The sequence below is a fragment of the Balaenoptera physalus genome (genome assembly GCF_965194825.1).
Source record: "Balaenoptera physalus genome assembly, chromosome: 3".
Lineage (NCBI taxonomy): Eukaryota > Metazoa > Chordata > Mammalia > Artiodactyla > Balaenopteridae > Balaenoptera > Balaenoptera physalus.
This window is the reverse complement of record NC_138890.1, coordinates 36,349,987-36,365,961: the sequence shown is the minus strand read 5'-3', so window position 1 is coordinate 36,365,961 and position 15,975 is coordinate 36,349,987. Positions and strand designations below refer to the sequence as shown.

Sequence of the window (15,975 nt, the reverse complement as noted above, 5' to 3'; positions counted from 1 at the left end):
AGCGCTTCAGCATCTATCTGATCCTCACTACAGATCCTTGCTCACAGAGGTAGGCAGACAGAGCCTTTCAAAGTGAAAAAGGAAAGAGAAACGCTAGACACACTTACCTCTGCGCACAGACAGCGGCGATTATTAAGGGGAACGGCCAGATCCCAAAGTAGCCCTTTTTCCGGACTCTCCACATCCCTTTAGTTTTGGACGGGATTGAGGGTTTCACTGGAGAGAGGAGATCCAACTTAGTCTGCCCAGTGCAGTAATTCTAATGTGAGGCGCATGCGCAAGGCGTACCAAAACATCAAAGGGGCAGCAGCGGTTGCCTGGGACCGAGAAGATTTCCTTGTTGAGGAAAAAAAAAAAAAAAATTAAAGGGGAAAAAGGAAAAACATATATATGTATAATATATGCGTATTTGAATAATATAGAAAAGTCGCCCCACAGGAGGACCCGGAGTAAAATCTTTGTTGTCCTTTTGTTAAGACAAAAACAACTAGAGAGTCTGGTAAGTTTTGGTACTTGCAGGAGGCAGTTTTGCACCTCGCGGGTTGTGGGGTTTTAGGGTGTGTGTGTGTGTGTGTGTGTGTGTGTGTGTGTGTGTCCTCTTAAATATGCAAAACCAGATTAGGAATTTAAAGGAGAGCAGGTGTGTAGTGCTAGGGGGAAGATGGGTGCCTGAGAGTCCACTTCTGGTCTCAGCAAGCGGCGGGGGGAGAGACATCTGAACTTTATTTCCGTGGCAAATAGCATCCCCTGCCTGGGGCGAAATGGGTGCTGGAGGCGGGGGCGGGGGGGGGGGCGGAGGGAAGAGGAGGGAAGGGGAAGGTGGGAGCCGGAGTGAAAGGGGGAGGGAGGAAAGAAACCGATGGGAGGAGTGTTGAGCAATGCGTTGGATTTGGGGCCGGGAGTGGAGGGGGGGACGTAGCATGGAGAATAAGACAGACACGGAAATTTAAAATAAAAAAGAAAAAGGAAAAAAAAAGAATAATAATGAAATGATGCCTGGTCTTTTCTAGGAGTCAAAGAGCAAGCTTTTCTTCACTACTCACGAGCGATTTCTTTCTCCTCCTCCTCCTCACCTTTTGCCCCCTATCCCCAGAGAAGAAAACCTCGGGGTCCCGGTTTCTCACCGTGTGACGTGCCTGACCCGCTGGTCCGGATTATTTATAGCAGGAAGGGCGGGCGGCGGGGGGGGGCGAGGGGAGTAGAAAGCGCTCTCTCTCTCTCAAGGTTTCGGTCTGATTCTGCACTGGGAAATTATTAGTAGGGAGGGTGGAGTGTGCAGGAAGGGGTAATAGGACTTGGGGGCCTAGGGAGGCCGGGTGGCGAGAGGCTCCGGCGGTGACCGGGTGCAGGAAGGGCTGGCGGCCGGGTGGGACTCGCCTGGCGGGCACCCACGCCCCCTCAGAGCACGCGCACTCGCGCGCACACGGGCGACACCCTCCCCGCCCGCCGCGCGCCCCTCCTCACCTCGCCGGCCTGCGCTCGCTGCCCACTCCCGCCGCGCGGCGCTGCCGTCCCCGGCTCCTCTGGCCCTCGGGCCCTCGGCCCCTCGGCCCCTCGGCCCCTCGGCCCCGGCCGGGGAGGGCGGGTGGCGAGGACAGACACCTGGCGGTGCCTTGGGACGCAAAAAATCAGAGCGGTCCCCGGAAGGCGGGCGAAATGAGGAAGGGGCTCGGGGCCTCGCGGGGCTCCGCGTCCTCCCGCGGGCTCCGCGCCACCTCTTCCTCGCTCCCCAGCTCGGGGCCAGGAGGGACTCGCACACCCCGGGGTTGCCTCTTCCCTCCAGCCGGAGGCTCGACCCGGCTCTCCGCGGCCGCCGGGACCCAGAGGCAGCAGCGAGCGAGCTCCGGGGTTCGAGAGGGAGGGAGAAACACGGCAGAAATCTTTCCTCGGCTCGCGGGAAAGGGATGAGCCGCGGGCGCCCGGAGACGTTGCTAGCCTCCGGCAGTCGGGCAGTCTGAGGGTGCCCCGGCCCGGGACGGACTCTCCGGGTTCTCCCGAGTTTATCTGCCAACAGAGGAGCAGGGGAGGGGAGGCCAGGTGCTCCCGCTCCCCCCTCCCTCTCTCCTTCCTGAATACAGGAGAAGTCAGAGCTGGAACCTACGTTCCGGACCCCAAAGCGGAACTTCTAACTCCTCCTCCTCCTCCTCAGTTTAACCTGTAACCGAGCGCCTACTACGTGCCAAGAGTGCTTCATTAGTTCATTCTTACAAGCCCAGGTTTAGCCAGCACCTCGCTTTCCCCACATTACGGATTTAGAAACGGGCGCGCTAAAGCTAAGGAAATTGCCCAAGGTCACCCAGGTGGCTAGAGGTGAAACCGAGATTGGACGCGAAAGCCAGCGACCCTAACCATTAGACAGACGGTCTTGACTCGCCCCGACTTTGCCGGCCGCGGACTCCTCTCGCAGCGCAGCTCCTGCTCCCGCCGAGCCCCCGGAGGCCTCGAGAGGCGCGGGCGCGCGCATCGCACCAGGCCGGCCCCTGCCCCCGTCTGCGGAGAGGAGGGGGCGCCTGACGCCGCACCCGGACTCCTCAAGGTCCTGGTCCCTTCGGCACTCTTGACCCATATATACCTCTTGGGAATCTCCCTGCTCCCCCGCCAAGGTCAGGGGTCATTCTGGGGCCGCCGGGTACTGACCCCAGGGCAAGTGTGTAGGCGGGAGGGCTGCTAGGCGGGAATCTGACAGCTCCCCGAGGACAGAAGGCGAGCGGGAGGGGAGTTCCTGGATTTGAGACGGTAAAACAGCCTATTCAACAGTGCAGACGTACAGATTCAGAGCGTGGCGGTCTCCCAGCTCCTAGGAGTCGCTCCAAAGATACACACACACGAACACACGAACGAGAGAGAGAGAGAGAGAGAGATTGGAAATCTAACTCTCCTCTCTGTAATTACTTGGGTTGAGAGTTACAGGAATCAAAATACAGACCTATGGCTCAGGAAAACTGCCTATTTCCCTCTTTCTCTTGACTCACAAAACAATGGGAATCTTTTACACAGGCTCACCCTATTGAAGGTGGGGAAAGTTTAGATTACGTATTAACCTTATACCAAAGGATTCCCAAACAGTTTGACTACACCAACTCCTGAAGCCCTAGAAAGCTCTTCTTCTTCTTGAAAACGCCTTGAAACAGGGTTTTCCTTCTGACAGGGTTATCCACGTTGCACTTGCTGCACTACCAGCTCCTCTTATTTAGGCTCAGTTCAATTTCGGTTGAAAGAACAGAATTCAGTGAACAGAAAGAAACCACGAATACCATCAGTCGTCATCCACTAATAATAATAATAATAACAGCCCAGGGAAAGGTTAAACAGTATTTATTGAAGACCTAACATAAACAGAAAATTAAGGGAAAGGAGGCCGAAGAGCTAAAGTAACCTGCGTCTCAGCAAGTAAGACAATAGCACAGTGCCAACAGGTCCAAAGGAACTGGAGGCAGACCTTTGGGCTCAAATCCCAGTTCAGATACTTAGTGTTTTTGGGACTTGGGCAGGTCACTTAACTTCTCTAAAGCTCAGCTTCCTCTTCTTTAAAAATTAAAATATAGTGCCTTCTCTGTGTGCTGTAGAATGATATAAATATATGTGTAGCATTTGGCATGTGATTAATAAATATTAGCAATTTTTAGTGAATAAGGAAGGCATAATGAATGGGCAAGAAAGCAGACAAGGTTTAATAGCATTAGCCTATAAAGACTGAGTGGACTTCAGTTTGGTGCAATGATCCTGAGAAGGCACTGATTAGCCTGAGAAGAGAGGAGCAGATATTCCAAGGGAATTAAGATAAGGGTAAGAAGAAAATGTACTAAAGACCCAAGCAGCAATCAAAAGGACAAAAGACAAAATCGTATTTATTTTCTTTATGTGGTACCATCTCATTGTTATTTCTTAATAATAACTGTAACTAATATAATTAGAGATAGTCCTACTGGTTACAAAATCTGAGATCAATTTATGCCTAAAGTGGGTCTCTATTTTACAGCAGAATCAACAGTAGGACATCTCTCTGGAAGACTTGGCTGGTAATGCTGCCTAGGAATGTGAAAATTGGAACAATAATGTGCAAGGGAAGGCACTGCTGGATGCTGGAAATGTGTCAGTTGCTGGAGAGCATCCTGCATGATCCCAGATGTACGACGAGCAGGCAATATGTAAGTACTCTTAAGAGATCATGATTCAAAATCATGTCTGAGTATGAAGCATACAAATGCCAAGTAATAACCGTCACTAATCATATGCTATTTGTCTTTGCTATAATATTTATTCATTTGTTCAGTAAATATGTACTGGGCACCTACTCTACGTCAAACATTATTTGACGAGCACTAGGGATGATGTGTTGAAAAGGCAGACATGGTCCTTATCCTCTTGGAGCTTACGTTCCAGTGTGGGAAAGAGCAGTATAGAAGTGATAACACATGTAGCATGTATTGTGAAGTGGGGAAGATAGGATATTATGGAATGCATAATTGATGCAAATAACTCAGTTTGAGGATTTGGGTAAAACTTGCCTGATAGAGTGATGTTTTAATTGAAATTTGAAAGATGAGTTAGCCTAACGAAGAGTTGGGGGAAGAATATTCCAGGAAGAAGAAATAGTATGTGAAAATATCCTGGGCCAAGAGAGGATGGCATAAATGAAGAATGAAGGAAGAACAAAGACTAGGGGACAAGGGTAAGAGTGGCTCCAAGAGTGATGTGCTTGGGGAGCTGGGCAGGAGCAATTTGGTTCCACTGATCTGTTGAAGTATAGGAGTGACAAGATGAGTTTTAATCACACTGGAGGAAGGTGGTAATGGCTATAGGGGATTTCTTACTGCAAGAATCCAGGTGAGAGGTGATGTTGGTCCAAATTAGGATAGTGACAGTGAAGATGGAGAGAAGGGGCTAGAGTTATGTGGGAGAACTGGCTAACTTTGTCGCCCACGGGATATGAGGAATGAGGGGAAGAAGGATTCAAGAATGACTCATACATTCTGGTTTGAGCATCTCAGTGGTAGTGGTAGAAGATAGTTGATAGGGATAGTACATTCAGTTGGGGTCACGTTGAGTTTAAGGTCCCAGCTAGTCATCCAGGGTGCACTGGACATTTTGATATATGTACCTGAAGCTCAGAACTGAGGGCTGATGTGGGGCCAGTACAAAATTTCTGCATCCCATCCTGACACTACTTCCCTTTCTGTCTGAACGTTTCTCTTTAAGACATACTACTGTCTAACATATTTTATTTTGCCCATTGTAATTCTATCTTCCTGACTGGAATGCAAGTTCAGAAAAACAGAAAATTTTGCCTGCTTTGCTAAGTGCTGTATTCTAGTGCCTAGTGCCCATAGTAGAAACCTAATACGTACATTTTAATGAATAAGTCTGTATTTGATGATCCTGCAGATTCAAACAACTGAAGTCATGGGAGTATATGAGACTTATGCAGGCAGGATGAACAGACTAAGAAGAGAATCTTCCAGAGAAGAGCAATTACAGTCATCCAGAAGAGTGAAATTAGAAATGGCCCAAAAGGTAAGAGGAAAATCACTGTGGTATGATCAAAGCCAAGAAAAGATAATATTCTGATAAAAAAGGACTAGTCAACTGTATTAAATCCTTAAAAAGTTTTAAAATTTTTGAATAGATAGGACATGCTGCTGGTATAAAATTCTAAAGTTGAGCCATTGTGTCCCTCTGCCACCCTGATTCCCTCCCTAGAATCTCACACATTTCAGCTGGGGGGAAGGTAGTGTGATATTCCATACCATAGCCTTTATCCTGTTGAAGAACAAGTATAGGATATGCCCACAGGTGCCAGGGCATCTTCCCTGACCTCCTGCTTCTGGTGCAACATGGACAAAGTTCTCATGGAACGTGGGTTACCTGTTTTGCTGCACTGATTAAACATTTGTATTTATTATTTTTTTTTTAAATGAATAATGAGTCTCTTAGCTTTGAATATTGATTGGGGTCTTTTTAAATAGTGTGTAGAAATTTCGTTAATACTGAAGAGCGGGGAGAAAGTCAGAAAGAATATGCTGAAAGAAAATATACATTTATTACTTTCAGTACCAACTTACTAATTACTAATAAAGTGTTGTCAAGTATATGGCTTCCTGGACCTACTGTAATATACAATAAGAACCATTTTAAAATAACCTCTCCAAATATCTTATTTATGAATGCACCTTTATTTTTATGTGCTAAAGAATATTCCTAGAGTAGTTTAATTTTGTCAAATATTTTTTCCCTTATGCTAGTCAAAAATACCCTCTATTTATTTGTCTGGCAAACCTTACCTTCACAGACACCGGAAAATTAAATTTCTCCTATATTACCATAAATTCCAAATTATGGGCTTATGGGTTAATGAGGTTTTGATCTGCAGAATTAGAAACGTGAATTCTATGCCCACTGAGTCCTGGCTGTTTCTCCTTCAGCAGGTAGCACTAACATTAAACCTGAATGTCTATAAAATTTTTGACCACAGTGAGACTGATGACATATAAATCAATTTAAATTACTTAACTAAAATATAACATGTAGTAATAATAATAAAATAATAATATCAGTGTCAGATACTGTTCCAAATGCTTTATGTATAGTAAAATATTTAATCCTCACAATGTGTCTATAAAATGTTAATAATTAATATCCCCATTTTATATATAAGGAAACAGAAGCAGAGATTAAGTAGCTATAAGATTGCACAGTTTATAAGAAAATATTAATGAACTCAGGCTCTTCCTGAGTCCTATGTGACTTTATATATAAAACTCCTGCAAATTTGTCTACAGTTCTCAGCTTGTCTCACCCATTGAGTTAATATAACAGAAATAAAATCATAGCCCAAAGGATCTCTGCACCTAACAGAGATTTGATTTAACAATCAAATGACCAATAGGAAATTTTGAGAGCTAGAGTTACTGGACACCTTTTGAAGGAAAATGCCTTTTAGCACCACCTCAAATGAATCCATCTTCAAGAGTACAGAAAAGTGTACCTCAAAATACAAAATGAAATTACTGATGCTCCAAATGGAGGTGAAATTGTTAGATGAGGAAATTACCTGAGCTCTGACACCATGGGGATACTAATTATATTCATGCACAGTCTCAGAAGCAATGCAATACCGTATCCCTTATCCTAGAAAAGGATAGAGTGGGAGAGAAGTCCTTTTTACCAACTGCTTCTCCAGACCGGCAGGGGAGGAGAGGTGTGCTTATCAATATAAATAAATGAGCAAAAGTGATGTATAAGCAGTGACATTGCCGGTCCTAAGGAATAATTTCTCAACATCCCTCTCAGGTTGGTTTCTTAGGGATGGCCAGTAAGAGATGGCCAAAGATAGATAATCCAGTATGCAAAATGGAATTTTCCAGAATGTGGGTCACACAATCTGAGGCCTTTCCTGATGCTCCTCTACCAGGATTGTTTTTCTACTAAATGCCTGAGTTAGAAAGCCTAGGGTTTACAAGCCTTTTGAGGGCCTATAAAAAATGTTGGAATTCCAATGTACATATTGGGTCCAAATTTTAAAAAGCTGCAAATGTTGAAATTAATTAATGTTTAATTAAAAGTCTATAAAAATTTAATACTATTCACAAATTCACATTTCATATGGGAAAGGTACATTTTAATGTGCTTTATGTTATGTGTCAAGGGGCCTCCAAAAGTTAAAGAACTTGGGCATATGAAGGTCTTAAAAAGCTCCAGCTGTCTCCAGCCTCAGGCAAACTTACTCTCCCTACTTCTAGGCACCTAATGTCAATTGTAGTGTCTTGCTTTTTTGTTTCTGTTTTGGTTTTGTTTTTTCCTTTAAATCCCCTTTGGAAACATCTCCATTTGCTAATTCTACAAGGAAATTTTTTATTCTTGTTTTTATTATTCCCCAAGCTCAGTACATTTGCCTAACATGTATAAGGCACTCAGTAATTGATAAATTGTAATTACAGTTCTTACTGATAGCTAATACTTATTGAGTGCTTGCTTACTAGCTGGCTCACTTTGTGATAAACACCAGTGATTACTCATTTAATTCTTTGAAGTGTATTTATTATTCAGTAGTGCATTATTCAGTGCCCTTGGGGTTGAAAGTGACAGGAACCAAATTCAAACTAGCTACAGGAAGTGACTATTAGGTCATGTAACCGAAAAAGTTAAGGGTGTTCAGCTTTGGCTACACGTGGATTCAGAGGCTTAAACTACTTCATCTCCTAATTCTGTTTTACGAAAGTTGGCTTCATTCTCAGACAGGCTCTCTTCCAAAGATGACCATCAGCTGCTCTGGTTTAGCATCCCTGAGAGGATTAGCAATTTACTAACTCCCCTAAAATTACAAGACAGGACACTCTCAGTGCACTTGGATCACAGTTCTACCTTCAACGTATTACTTGCTCTGATAGATGGGTGTGTGTTCACCCCTGGTCCTGAAGCTGGGGTAAACCACATCCAAACCTTGTGGACTGGGAAAGGTTGAGGAATGATTACCCAAAGAAAGGTCACTAATGTGCTCTCTCCAGGAAGAGGAAGCATGGATGATGAACAGATAAAAGCCACGATGTCTACTAAAGGTAGGATAGGTGTTATTACTAAGCATATCTTGTTGATAAATAAATTGTTTCATGGCGACTTGGATGTGATGGAAGAGGGATCCACACTCACGGTATCTGTCTTACATGAATGTCCTTGCAACTGGCTGACAAGGCTCAATGAATGGAGGCATCAGTCTAGGACATCTGGTCTCTCAGATTCGTTTCAAGAGTGGATGGGTGGATGATTGCTACTCAGATTTCAGCAACTCACATAGTCATGCATGAAACAATCATCCTGAAAATTGTTTTAAAACAGTCATGACATAAATAAATACTTGTAAGAATCAATGGAAAAATTTAATAAAATTATGAACAAGAATGACTAAGGATAAAGATACTCAGTAACTGAAAATTTGGGTAACTGAGACCTGTTAGTAAAAATACTGTAATGTTAATGTCAAATAATTGCATTAGTTCCACTTATTCACAGTAAGACCTATCTGTATTAGCTAAATAAGTAAATTTTTGGAAGAATGAATTCTACAACAACCTTTTTTGCTAATTAAGCATTTAAATAAAATATTTCTCATATTTATAATCATAGGATATTTTCTTCCTACTTAGTTTTAACGTATGATTTTCCTTAATAATTAAAATTCACCCTTGTTTAATATTTAACTATGACACATAAGTCATTGCTGATAATAAATGACCTTTCCTGATACTTATATTTATACTGTTAAATATAAGTATCAGGAAAGGTCATTTATTATCAGCAATGACTTATGTGTCATAGTTAAATATTACACTTCACTTAATTTTTAAATTTAAATACTACACTTAATTATCACAAAATACTATGAGGTAAGTTCTAATATTATCCTCATTTCACAATATTCTGAAAGTGATTTTTTATGATTATGATTAAGAAAAGCTTCTCTCCAGAAAAGGAGGAATGGAGAAAAACTAGTCAATGTCTATCAGAGTGAAGGTTTTCTTTAACTGGAAACCTAAAGAGTAGGTGATAATAACCGCTGTTTCCTTCCATTTGTTTTAGCATAATCCTCCTGTAATAGAAACTACATGAAAACATGTTTTGTTCCTAGTTCCTGAGAAGAATAATTTAGTTTTAGGTTCAAATAAGCGATTACGAGCTGTGAGTGAAAGTGTTCCTACTGAGGGTTACGGTATGTGGTGGCCTAGAGCATAGCCATGTCTATAAACTAAAGAAAGTCCCTTTCAGGCCAGAAAGTCCAACAATCAATAGCTCCCAATGTTTACTTTTTAAGATACAACTTATCTTAACAGGAGTTTAGAATTAAATGATTTAGCTGTTGGGGCCAAGGATATATCAACAAGAAGCAGTGAGTACTTCGGAAATTTGGTATGCTCCAGCCATACACTTTATCTAGAAGTTGGCATGCAGATCCTTGATGGTTCAAGAGATGATTTTGGATATGACATAGACAAGAAAGTCAGTTTGATGCCAAGATGCCGTCAGCATTCTTCTACGACTCGTTACTTATCCATTTTAACTGACAGGAGTAAGTCTTCAGATGCAGATCATTGGTTTTTATCATTATGACTATATTTCATTTTTGGTCAACAATACTAGATTCCACAAAAGATAGTGATATCACCTTTCTTTTAAGCACATTTATTTAAGTTAAAGGTGAGTAAATAAAAGGAAATATTGATAAAATAGCAGAGCAGGTGGTATGTGGATTTGACAAAAATAATGTAGGCGGTATGCAAACATTTGGCAATCTTTGACTACACAGTTTGGGCAGGAACAATCTGTCAACATTCTGTAAGAGAAATTGTCATAGTTTAGACTGATGTGAGGGCCTTCTAACTCTTAGGAATCTATGATCATCAGAAGTTACTAGTGTGAGTGATCTGAATACAGGAGATGAGAGGTGAACCTGAACGTCTTTAGACAACAGGGTCGTCCTATGACATAGGATGTCAGAATCTAATTTAGCAATTCAGTGAATATACTCAGCAACTATTCACGTGGAAATGTGCTCAGTTTCACAGGGAACAAAAAGATGAATTAGACAACGTTCCTCCCCTCTAGGAGCTAAATTGTAGCAGGTGAGGGTGAGGAACCTAGCAAAAATGATTAAGCAGTAGAATATTAATGTTACAAGAAAAGCATAAACTTAGAAGAGCATAATCCAAGGAGACTGCAGGAAAAAGAGATCACATGGTTAGAATTAAAGGGAAAGCCTTTGCTGACAAGATGCTCTCCGATATGAATCATAAAGGATGGGTAAAATATAATTGTAGTTATTAGCAGGCAATGGGGAAGTTTGAGGTAAGTTTCTTCATCAGCAAATCAGTGTCTGGCTAAAGTAGAGAGATAAACGGCTGGCAAAGTCAGCCACGATGTGGAGAACCTTGATATCAGGATGAGGATTTCAAATTATGTAGATAGAGGTAGGGTTCCCTGGAATCCAGTCACCCTTTAATCATTTATCAGCGATATTATAGCTGCCACATCATTTTGATCAGAGATCAGCAAACTTCTTCTGATAGTAAATATTTTAGGCTTTGCAGGCAACTCAATTTTGCAGTAGTATTAAAGCAACTGTAGACAAACATAAACAATAAAGGTGAGTCATGGGTTAAGGAGTAATAGAGAAGGGAAAGAAAAATACTACTAGGAAAATATAGTGAGATCTTTACCAGGAAAGAAAACAAACAAGCCAAAAAACAGAACACTTCACATATCATGTAAATGGCACTAGTGATTTGAGAGGGTCTTGTATATTCAAAGGGGCACGAGAATATTTGGCAGGAATGGCATGGCATCATAGATCATTTTAATCTTAGCGTGAAGTTGGACTGACTTGGGGAAGAAATCTTATATCCTAGATTCTTTTAAAATTAGACTAGAAAAGGACTTAAGAATTTATGGGGCTTCCCTGGTGGCACAGTAGTTGAGAATCTGCCTGCCAATGCAGGGGACACGGGTTCGAGCCCTGGTCTGGGAGCAGCTAAGCCCGTGAGCCACAACTGCTGAGCCTGCGCGTCTGGAGCTTGTGCTCCGCAACAAGAGAGGCCGCGATAGTGAGAGGCCCACGCACCGCGATGAAGAGTGGCCCCCACTTGCCGCAACTAGAGAAAGCCCTCGCACGGAAACGAAGACCCAACACGGCCATAAATTAATTAATTAATCAATTAATTAATTAATTAATTTTAAAAAGAAAGAATTTATGGTAAGAAACCTGAATAGTAAAATGAATGCTTGCCTGTTCTTTCTCCCCTCTTGGGAGCTAGGATTATGTGGTATACAAGGAGCGGGTTGGCCCTTTCCATCCTTCCATATGGAGAGGGAAGTATAAATGGGACACTAGAAAAGAAAACCATTAAGATGTTATTTTGACTAAAAATGTCATTCTACCAGGAGACAGAGAAAGAGAATGATGATAAAGTGTTTAAAAAGATAAAGAAAGTTTAAAACTTAAAAAAATCAAGTATCAGCTATAACAGCTTTTGAAGACAGCAAATCAAATTCATAGATTTGGAAAGACCTTCCAGTAATCATTGAGATGTTAAGGTAAAATACCAAATTCATATAAATTTTTACAGATAAAACAAGAAAGTTTAAATAAATACCTAGTTTGCAGCAGGAATCTCTGGTCTATAACTTCAAACAAGTTCATTTATTTATTTTCCTCTGTTATTAAGATCGTGCAGGAGACAATGCAAATGCTCAGCCCAAATTCCCTCAGATCATTTTTGTATTCCAACCCCACCTCAACACACACATATAACATACTTTGGGGAGTGATTTCTGTGGCCAGTACCTGCATGCAGCCTCTTCAGTATGCTACTTTTGGGCTACTGTGGCAGCCGTGGGCCACTGGGAAATACCTGGAAAGTTTGCAGCCTCCCAGGGCACCGATTAATCAATGATTATCAGGTGGGAAATAAAACAGTTCTTAAACAACTTACACTCCAGAGTTCCCTTGTGGAATGAGGCTCAAGTTTATCCTCTGAATAGCTTTTGCTTGAAATCTCACCCTTGTTTGGGCTCACTCTCCCTCCCTTGTCTTATTTCCCCTACCTGCTTATCATTTGCCCATGAATCCTCTCTTGGTCTGCTTCTGGAGAATGAACCTAAGACCACTGGAACTTTGAGATGCATAACAGGGGGAAATCTTTACTTCTAGAAAATCAGACATCATTATTGGAACTCTAAAGATGAGCATAGCATGAGTTGTGTAAGAACAAGAACTAGTTTTATTTTTTTTAAAAACACTAGCTGTGTGATTGGGGGAGCGGGGAGAAAGTGGACAAGTTACAGTGTCATCCTGTCTCTTAGTTGTCTCATATGTAAAATGAGGGTGTCAAACTAGGTGATCTCTCAAAAGTTCCTCCCAGACCTAAAATTCTAAGACCTAAGTCAGGGGTTGGCAAACTATGGCTCTCTGGCCAAATCCAGCCCTGCCTTCTGTTTCATAAATAAAGTTTTATTGGAACACAGCCATGCTCATTAGTTTAGATATTGTCTATGCTTACTTTCAGGCTACAACTACAGAACTGAGTAGCCTATGAAGTAGGTCTATTTTCATCCTCAACATTTTTTTTAAGTCTGATGAGGAAACTGAGACAAAGTACAGTCAAGTAACTTCTTGCCCAAGTTTACAGGGCACGTAAAGGCAAAGCTGAGACTCACATTCAGTCATTCTGCTTCCAGAGTTAGCACTTTTAACCACCATGCTGAACTGCCCTGATTTGAGAAGGCCACAATGAAAATGAATGTTGAATCCTTCTGACTCACAGTAACTATGTTGTGTTTATTTTGTCTTTAGTAGAGGGGTTAATATTAACAGGAACGCATGTGGAAGCATGAATGGAGGAGAGGGAGAGGGAGGGTGTCTGCAGGTTCAGTAAAGTTGTTAGGAAATAACACAAAGAATAAAATATAGCCTGCTTATTTTTTCACCATCACATGCAGTCCTAAAATGTGGTTTCATGTTCTTTTCATCTTTTCCTCATGGTGCAAATCACAGTCACGTTCACAAACAAATTCACAACTAAGATGCTTGACTTGGTCCTCACATGCCAGCATCCTGCATCTGTGGAGCAGAACTAATCATTTTATGTCACTTCTCGCTTCTCATCCCCTTCCCACTTCCTCTGAGATTGCAATTCCGCTGAGGCAACGTGATGAATGACAATGCCGGGGGCAGACAATTTTACTTTTGAACAATCCACAGTGTTACAGAGCATCAGCAGAGTCTGTCTTGGGTTTTTTGTTGTTGTTGTTGTTTTAGAGCCCACTGACATAAATTCCCTCAAAATATATTTGTATATCCTTTTCCACTGAGGTGGATTCTTATTTGGATGGAACAAGTTCATATACTGATGTAAGCTGAGGAAGAAGGAAACATGCAAAAGAGGAGAAGATAGAGAGACGTTTCTCAATTTATCTTCCTTAAATGACAGGTAGGATTTCGATCATGGAGGGGTAGGGGGTGGCTAATATGAATTCCTGTTTCTTTAATTTATCATATGAACTTGGTTCAAATACCTGGTTTTGGTCATTATAGCTGTAATTTAACTCCTTTCTTCATATAGGTAAAGTGGATGGTAACATTCCTTACTCTGCCCAGGCCAGATCTCCTAACATTACCATTTGTAGTAATGTTTGGGTCTGCATTATGATTAAACCGATTTCTCTGTCTCTGTCCCTCTTTCTCTCTCTGTGTGTCTGTGTTTTACATTGCTGTTGTTAACTAAATGCCTGAGAACATAATTGTGCTAGCCACTGTGATAAGTGCTTAATATGCTTTACTTCATTTAATCTTCATATTAGTCTCTGGTGGTGGGTTTGTCATCTACCATTTTCAGATGAGGAAGCTAAGGTTGTAAAAAGCTGAGGGACTTGCCCAAGGTCACTTGACCAGTAAATATTATAATCAAGATTCCAACTTAGGTCAGTCTGCTTCTGTCTTAACCCTATAGAAGAACCCAAACAGTTAAGATATAGAAATTCTCAAATATTAAGGTGAATCAAGAAAGATGTAGGTTGCCAAGTAGAGATCAGACCTTATGATGAATCTAGATCAACAGGGTGAAGGTAAAGAAATTTTATTACCAAGGTCAAGAACAGATTGGTAATATCAGTCATCAAGGTAATTAGAGAAATAAACATTTATCCTGGTTAGAAGCTTCATAGAGATCAGGGATTTGGGGATAGGTGTCTGATGTTCTTAGCATCTGGGCTAAGAAACAGGGTAGAAGGACCTACTAACTCCATTACCTTTCATTAGCATATAAGATGTAAGGGAACCTGATTCTGAAACAGAAATTTCCTGAACTATGGAAAAGGAATCCGCATTTATCAAGGACTTACTCTGTGTTGAGCACTGTCCCTAAACTAATATATGTTAGCTTATTTCTCTTCACAAACATATACGAAACAAACATGCGGGAGGTCAGTCATCTTTTCTGCAACTACAAAGGAAGAAGGTAGAGTACACTGTGGGTAGCAGTGGGAAGCATGTTGGCACTCTACTATAAACTTAGAAAAATATACATTCTAAAGTGGTGGTATTATAAGCTTATAAAAGAAAAAGCTCTGATAATTTAGGGAGGTTCCAACATTTTGGTGTTTTTTGTTTTTTTTTTGCAAATCAATTTAAAGAAAGCAAAGGGACAGAGTATCATGGTTTTGAAAACACCTATTGTTTAAATAATGTCTACTTGCCTTGAAAGAAGTATATATCATTCTTCACCACGTTTTAATACTATGCATGTGGATTCCATAAACCATTGAATCTGCCTCTGCGACTGGAAAAGGATAAGGAAAAACAGAGAAAAAATGTAAGGTCTCTTGCTTAGTAATATAAAAAGTTCAAAGCAGACAGGCTGTTTAAAAATATAAATTCTGCATTCCTAATACTTTATTTTTAGGAGGGTTCTCCATGTAGAATATAATGCATTTGGAATTTAAGAACTTGATTTGTCAGCACTGTTTCATTAAGATTTGACCAAGAAGAAAACTGAATCCTTAAATGAAGAAACAAGCCGTGGAAGGCATTAGAATTGGTGAGGAACTTCTGTTGACAGTCATAGGTACCTTTTAAGAAAAACTAGTAATTATGGCATCAAATTTCCTTTGCTTAAATCTAAAGTACTGTTCTATGAACTTACACAGATGATGAATTTATATTTCAGCCAGGCTCATTTTTCCTTCTTATGCTTTAACGCTTTTTTTTCTTCTATGGTAATTAACTTGCAGTGTTCTCCTGCATGACTTGAGGAGGTGCAACAGGTGCAACTAGTCAAATCCTTTTGCTCCACGGCCTTCCAGGCACTCTGTGTTAGAGCCCAGAATTACTCCTGGAACCTCATGTCAATCACTCTCTCTCTCCTTCACTCCCTCCGTTGACAGTGGCCGTGTACACCAAGCAGGCTCCTGCCTCTGAGCTTTGTCCTTGCT

General features: G+C 41.5%; 1 protein-coding gene and 1 long non-coding RNA gene across 7 annotated transcripts in view; one reads left to right on the top strand and one right to left on the bottom strand.

Moving 5' to 3' along the window:
• The window catches only part of GABRB2 (gamma-aminobutyric acid type A receptor subunit beta2), a 296,376-nt gene extending 293,894 nt beyond the window's left edge, over positions 1-2,482 (bottom strand). Inside the window, exons 1-2 of one of the 6 annotated variants that reach the window (XM_082456481.1) lie at positions 2,350-2,482; positions 108-336 (exon numbers count right to left, since the gene is read on the bottom strand). In XM_082456481.1, coding sequence (XP_082312607.1) covers positions 108-184 — 77 coding nt within the window. In that variant the 5' untranslated portion in view covers positions 185-336; positions 2,350-2,482. The other 5 variants (XM_082456482.1, XM_082456484.1, XM_082456483.1 and 2 more) reach the window with 5 other exon arrangements.
• Positions 1-15,975, top strand: part of LOC309658266 — a 588,006-nt gene that overhangs the window by 560,802 nt on the left and 11,229 nt on the right. The window lies entirely within an intron of this gene.